Consider the following 7,498-nt stretch of genomic DNA (forward strand, 5'->3'; position numbering starts at 1 on the left):
GTTCAGAATTGTATTTCATCACAGACTTTATAGGATTTGCGCAAAAAAAGAAGCATTTAACATTTCTTACTTAGAATTTTGGTCTTGTTTCTAGTCCAAAATCTACATTTTCGTATTGTTTCTTCAAATATCAAAGCGAAAACAAGATGATTTCACTTACCCCACTGACATATAATTTATTTAAAACAAACAAACAAACAAAAACTCTTAATTTTTTACTTATTTCTTCTGACGGTAAAAAAACTAACCAATATTTTTTACTCCCCAGAAAACCATAAAATAGGGTTATTCAAACCATCTTCTGGAATTGTATATGACAATGTTTATTGCAGAAAAATAAAATATCTCAATAAATGATTTTTCCAATATCGTGCAGCCCTACTTCATGTTTATATGTATGAACCTGTTCATGCATCACTGTTATAGATTGGTTGGTTTGGTTGAAAAAAAGAGACCAGATTTATTTAAAATGAACTTTGTTTGTTTGCAGCCATTCATGGTATGATGCATTTTGGATATCATAAGACTTAATCTTATTTATTTTTTAAATGTATGTGTTATAATTCATTAATTCATATTCTTTTCGGCTTGGTCCCTTTAATAATCTGAGGTTGCCACAGCGGAATGAACTGCCAACTTACCCAGCATATGTTTTATGCAGTGGATACTCACCTGCAACCCATCACTGGGAAACACCCATACGCTCTCATTCACACACATACACTACTGAGAATTTAGCCTACCCAATTTACCTCTACCATATGTTTTGGACAGTGGGGGAAACCGGAGCACCCAAAGGAAACCCACACGAACACAGGGAGAACATGCAAACTCCACACAGAAATGCCAACTGACCCAGCCAAGGCTTGAACCAGCAACCTTCTTGCTGTGAGGCGACACCACTACCTTCTGCGCCACTGCATCGCCGTATGTGTTATTATAATATGTAAAATTTATTTTGGTGAAGTATATCCATTCAAGCAATTATGAGCCACATTCTGTGATCAAAAATGTCCACCCTGCAAAAAAAAGGAAGACAAAAAAATTATTGGAAAATATTACTAAATATATTCCTTACCATAACAGGGTGGACAAAATCAGCCATGATTGCATGCAATATCATGTCAATAAAATACCCTGGCTGCAATAATGCACACATATTACACACACACGTCTGAACAAAACAGAAGGTCTGTCTAAAACTATCCCAAAGCCGCGTTTTTTTAGTTTATTTCTGTTTACTTTTTCATATTCTCCATAACAGGGTGGACATGTTGAGGTCGACATATCTGACTGGAAATAAAATGGATGACAATAGAAAAAAGATCAAATAGAAACAGAGGCTCCCACTTTCCTTTCCCCAGTTGTTTGGTTCCAAAAGACTGATGACAACTTTAAGCATTGTATTGTATATCAAAAATCCAGAGATGTAAATGTGATATTTTTGTTATGTTGTAAATATATTTATACATGTAAATGTACATATTAAAATATGCTTAAAGTGTCAAATCTGCTGAAACTTTTAATACAGTAATGTTATGTCATTGGAATCCCAAGAATTCATTCATTCATTCATTTTCCTTTTGCTTAGTCCCTTTATTCATCAGAGGTCACCAAAGCAGAATGAACCACCAACTTATCCAGCATATTTTTTATGCAGCGGATGCTCAGCTGCAACCCAGTGCTGTAAAACATTCATACACACTCATTCACACACATACACCAAGGCCAATTTAGTTGATGCAGGAATCCCAAGAATTAGACAGCTAAATCAGACAAAATAGAGCAGTTGTACTGTACATTAATGTCAATGCTGGTTCGATAACAAAAACATATTGTTGTGAAATGTAAAATCCTCTTGGAAACCTTAAAAGTGATAGTTATGCAACCAAAAATGAAAACCGTTAAAGTTTACAAATCCTTCACTAGTACCAAACCAGAGGAAACCACTTCTGTTGAACACAGAATAAGGACATTTTGTAGAATGATGGAAAGCAGAGGTGATTGAATTTTAGTATCTTTTCTTCTTATGGATGTCAGTGGTTTCCATTTTTATGCTTATCCAGAAAAAATACTCAAACAGGTGGAACAAGTGGAGTATAAATACGTGCCATTTTGTGGAACTAGGCAAGCTATCCCTTTAAATAAAACTGAAACAATGTATTCGGCTTTTCTGTCCAAATAAACTGCCAGCTACTATCAACCTGTTCCATTAATGTTCTGCAGTTTTGTTAAAACGTCTGACAGATTCAATTGCTAAATCAGAAAGACGGGTCAGGTTTACAGTCGGCGTCGATTATTTTCGCTGCTGTCAGGTTTTCGGTATAGATTTTGTTATGTTATACTGTGCGTGGCCACTAGAGAGCAGAAATGCGCTGGTAAATGAGGTCAGATGCTGCTCAAAATGTGTCACATCCTGGCGGAGCACCATTGAGGGAACAAAGGAGCTGGGGGTGAGTGTACGCTAACATTCTGTGTTTTATTCCTAAATATCAATTTCAGCTACTGATTATAATCAGGATTATAATATATTCAACATGCCCGTTTGAACACGCAGTTTTTATTCACACGTATTGACATTTTAAAATCTCTAACTGCTTTCGGTCTTTAGCATTAGCCGCTAGCTAATGCTTTTCCGATAACAGCGGGTTGAGTTTGTCAAAATATGGAATTCAAAATTCTTTCAAAAGGCTAAAATCAATTCAGATAACGTATAACACATTTTCTGTTATAAAGCTAACTATATTTTGACTTACTGGCAGGATTTTATTGTTATGCTGTCCGTGTAGTGTTAGCCAGTTTCATTCATTAATGTTTTTCATGTTAGCATCTGCACGGACTTGGCTTTATGTCATCGCGATGCTTATAACTCGCCATGTGTAACGCTTTTAAATTATCCTATTTCTCCCTGATACCTGTTGTTTTATTATTCAGATATCCTAGCTGTCATCTATTTGTGTTTATCGATAATAAACGTCTTGGCGAGCTGTCCACTCGCCTCATTGTGTGCGCCATTATCCGCATTCAGTACAGGCCTGAGATGGACCAACACTATATATAGTAGTTCGCATTAAATCCACTTATTTTTGGCGATTAATAACAAATGTGTAAATTGTGCAATGTTTAACGAACCACTGTCTTTGAATTTCTACGATGTTAGCTAAGTTGGTATATGTCTTTTTGTTTTAAATGTCCAGTTCATCAAATTGCATGTTGATGTTTGCAGCTCGATGGTGTCCTGTTTTAATAATGCCTATTCTTTTAATGCGCTTTTGCCTTGTTGCAGAACCAAATGATGGGGATAGCGTGATATCCTCAACCCTACAATCAAGATGTCAAGTAAGAGGGCATTTTATTTGGTCGACTAGACCCCTTGGCTGTTTTTTAGACCCCTTTGGAGCCCACCCATGTTTATCAGATGTTTAGAAATGAATTCATCAAAGAGGCTTAACTTTAGGTGTAAATATGGGTGTAATTATGTAATTGATTAAAACATATCTTGTTAAATATTTTATGCTGAGATGAATGTGTGATTAATACGTAGGATTTACTGCTTTAGATTAATGTGATTGATTTCAATAATTTCAATTGTTTTTGTCCCCTTCTTTCTGTGACAGAGCGGCCCCCCTATGCCCCTGCCCCCACCCCGGCCCCCACAACAGTAAGTATCCAGTACATGCCAATCATCCATATGGCCCCTCCCTCCCCCTCATCACCCAAACCCAAATAGGTTCCTTAGAGATGAGAGGATTGTGGGGAAGTCACAGAATCATGTGGGGTGGCTTTTTTTTAAATTAAACATCTTTATTTAAATAATAAATAGAAATTTGGTTTATGAGAATGTAAGTGCTGACGATTACATTTACTTTACGCTCTGAATGTAGTTTTAAGGAACAACCATGATGGCTACATGATGTTGGTAAAAATGATTGTGTATACAAAACACAATATTTATTAATCATGCTTTTAACTGCGAGCTAAACATGCTTAGGAAAAAAAATGTGTGCAGACCAACGTACCTCTCCAGCACAGGCCAAATTTCTTGTTTTTGCTCCACTGTAAAAAAATATAATACAAAATTAGAAATAATACAGCAATAGTAGTAAAATGAAGAATATTCAATGGCTGCTAAATAAAATTACAATACTGCTAATTGCGCCTGTGTTTATTTCTAGATATTAAAAAGATATTAATGTTTAATAGAGTGCATTGCATGATTTCAGTCAATTGGATGTGCTTTTTGATGACTGAAAAATATTTTTAGCAATTAAAACTTAAATGTCGGTTTTATTTGTTTGTTGTGTAGCCCTATTCACCATTACTATCTGTTTAAAGCATAAATTGTGAGCCTTATTAACCCATTTGATAAATGTACTTTAGATAGATACTGAGAACTGTTTGAAAAAATCTAAAAAAAAAAAAAATAAATCTAATTCTATCCTTTCTGCTTGAAATATTTAAAATGTATCTAAATCCCTGACAAAGACTTTGTGTCCCAGATGTATTATTTTTGTCTAGGCATAGACTGGTAAAGGATTCTGATGGTATAATAATCTTGGATAAAAGTATCACAGTTTTACGGTTTTGTGATAACTACTCTAAAATTTGTCGTTTTTAAATGTCAAAATGTTTTTAAAACATTGAACATGTCAGGCTAAGTAAAAACGCCATCTTTGGGTATCTTTTCTGCTGGAGATACTGTTGTTCTAAAAAAATAAATAAATAAAACAATCATACATCTAACGTAGGAACGGTATAGCAGAAAATTTTGGCGGTTTTAAAACCTTTACTTTTCCAAAGGAAGTTATACCTTGAAAACGTTTATCATTCCAAGCCTTTTCCTGTCAGGTTAGAGATCAGTTATTCAGTTCATACGAAACCTCGAGATCGTCTCAAAGAAAAGCTCTGAATCCCTTCTGTTTTAGCACCTCATCGCGTACCCACATCCACCACCACCACCCATAGTGCCTGTGGCTTTGCTACAAATGAATGTAGAATAATGCCAGGGTTGTGCTGCTATCAAAGATTGCTGCTTTTTGCATGTTTTATGCAAATCATGACAGAAAACGAAGCAGGTTCTTTTTTTTTTTCATTTTATTTGTCCCTTCCTCCCTTGTTTGTGTCATTTCTCATTCGTGTTTTGTCTCATTTGTCTCCATCAGCAAATGCCCACCACCCCTGGGTTTGTGGGGTACAACCCATACAGCCATCTGGCCTACAACAACTACAGGCTGGGAGGGAACCCCAGCGGGAACAACAGGGTAATGGTAGGATCTTTGCCAACTAGGGCCCTAGCAACAGCCGAGGGACTAAAAGCCCAGCCGAGAGGATGCTATAGCTAACTCACATGGCCTGAATTTCAAATAGAGTGAAATGCTTTGTACAGGCTCATCCTGTCTGTTGGGTAGTAGAGTCGAGTTTTGGGTAGTACTCAACTAATAGTTTCCATAACCCTTCTGCTTCTGTCAAGCAGTCACTCTTTAATTGTGTGATTGACGCTGAATTGTAGCTTCAGAGTGATTGCTTCTCAGAACTGTTTCCCTTTTCCCCCGTCGGCCATTCTATCACCTCATCATGCACGAGAGCTAACGGATGTCCGCTAGCATGGCTTTAGATGCCAGTGCCAGATGCCGTAACTTGGCATGGCTTCTTAACAAGCTTGAGGCAATTTAGCTGTCGGCTGGTGTCATGCAAACCTCAGCTGGATCATTTTAAAAAGATGATTGCTTTGTGTCTACAAGAGCTTAATGCATGACCGTATTGTTAATGTGCTTTATTTGGTTTGGTGTTGAGGTATGCCTCCTGCCCCCTTTTGCGAAGCGCTTCACGCTGTCATCGTTTCTTTCAGTTGTGCTTTTTTGCCTCCTGTCCCCTTTTCTCCATAGTGCTCCATTATAAAAGTTGTCTGTTTGTGTTGGCCACGTGTGCTCTTTATGATTTCTAATGCCCCGTTTGGGCTTTTTTTTCCCTCTGCCGCAGAACTCCTCAGGGATCACTGTTCCTAAGCCGCCCAAACCGCCCGACAAGCCGCTGATGCCCTACATGCGGTATAGCCGGAAGGTAAGCAGGAAGGTAAGACACCCACGGTGTCTGCTTTTACTGCTTGTAAATTGAGGAGAGCACTTCTGCGATCAGCTCAAAGGCTGAGGGGCGGTCAGTGGCCTGACTCTGCCCCTTGTGATGGTAGACCCCAACATCGCTTCATTGCTTTCTTCTGTTCAACAAGGCTGGGAAGCTGACATCTTTTATTTCTGAACTACTCGTTTGAGAATCTAAACTCTTTGCTCCATTTTTCTCTCTTCTGTGAGCAAATGTTTTAAATGGCAAGGCTAATAGGTTTATTAGTGCCTTTTTAGCCTGCACATTTTCAATCTCTTTTTATATTCCAAATGTAAAAAATAATCAGATGCCTTACTCTTCTCTCCTGCTCTGCATTAATTTTTTCCTTTTTATTAATAAATGTAGACTATTAGTGCTCTTTCTCTCTATTCTTTAAAAAAATGCAAGCCTTTCCCTCAAGGAATCCAGTGTTCTCTGTCAGCTCTGAGCTGACTTTTGTATCTTTTGAAGGTTTGGGACCAAGTTAAAGCCTCTAATCCTGACCTGAAGCTATGGGAGATTGGCAAGATCATTGGTGGCATGTGGAGGGACCTCACCGATGAGGAAAAACAGGACTATTTAAATGAATATGAGGCAGAAAAGGTTTGTTTGCTTTGAGTGCAATTTCAGGGTACCCGAGAGGTCTTAATGTCTTAAATCGCCAAAAAAGCTCAATTTTAGGCCTTTAAATCTACTGAAATATTTTGTAGGTCTCAAATCTTTTTTTAACAGGTCTTAATTTTCCTTTGTTCATGTATAGCTTTTTAATTTGGCCATTAACACTCATACAATCCTAATCCCAATAAAACATTTTATTTAAAAATAGCATTTTTAACTATTTACCTTCATTTTTAATTACTTGCCTTACAGTCACATTTGTTTAAAAGTTTCCATTTATTTATTGCTAAGAATACTGACCTGACCTATATATTTTATTATTAAATTATTGTTATTGTAATAATATATTAAATTAAAATAATTTTTGATAGGGCAGGTGGGATATTCAACTGGGATATTAAAAAAAAAAAATCCTTAGCCTTTAACCTTGTATGAGTCTAAAATTTCCTTCATAATGGTCCTAAAAAAGTCTAAAGTCGTAAATGTAACTTGGTGAAAACTTGGTAACTTGGTGAAACCTGCAGAAACCCTGAATTCAATTTGAAGGCTATTCCTTAAGGCACTAAGCACAACTTCTATCCCCGCAGATTGAGTATAATGACTCTCTGAAGGCCTACCACAACTCTCCAGCCTACCTTGCGTACGTTAATGCAAAGAACCGCGCAGAAGCAGCTCTAGAGGAAGAAAGCCGGCAGAGACAGTCACGTTTAGACAAAGGGGAGCCCTACATGAGCATCCAACCCGCTGAGGACCCCGATGGTGAGATGCATGTCACGATTTC

General features: G+C 37.3%; 1 protein-coding gene across 7 annotated transcripts in view; it reads left to right on the top strand.

Moving 5' to 3' along the window:
* The first annotated feature begins 2,406 nt into the window (after nucleotides 1–2,406).
* Nucleotides 2,407–7,498, top strand: part of smarce1 (SWI/SNF related BAF chromatin remodeling complex subunit E1) — a 9,118-nt gene continuing 4,026 nt past the window's right edge. The window contains exons 1-7 of one of the 7 annotated variants that reach the window (XM_005163989.6): nucleotides 2,407–2,453; nucleotides 3,287–3,339; nucleotides 3,618–3,661; nucleotides 5,163–5,267; nucleotides 5,980–6,072; nucleotides 6,571–6,702; nucleotides 7,305–7,476. In XM_005163989.6, coding sequence (XP_005164046.1) covers nucleotides 3,333–3,339; nucleotides 3,618–3,661; nucleotides 5,163–5,267; nucleotides 5,980–6,072; nucleotides 6,571–6,702; nucleotides 7,305–7,476 — 553 coding nt within the window. In that variant the 5' untranslated portion in view covers nucleotides 2,407–2,453; nucleotides 3,287–3,332. 7 annotated transcript variants of the gene reach the window in all.

Source organism: Danio rerio, chromosome 3, assembly GCF_049306965.1.
Source record: "Danio rerio strain Tuebingen ecotype United States chromosome 3, GRCz12tu, whole genome shotgun sequence".
Classification (NCBI taxonomy): domain Eukaryota; kingdom Metazoa; phylum Chordata; class Actinopteri; order Cypriniformes; family Danionidae; genus Danio; species Danio rerio.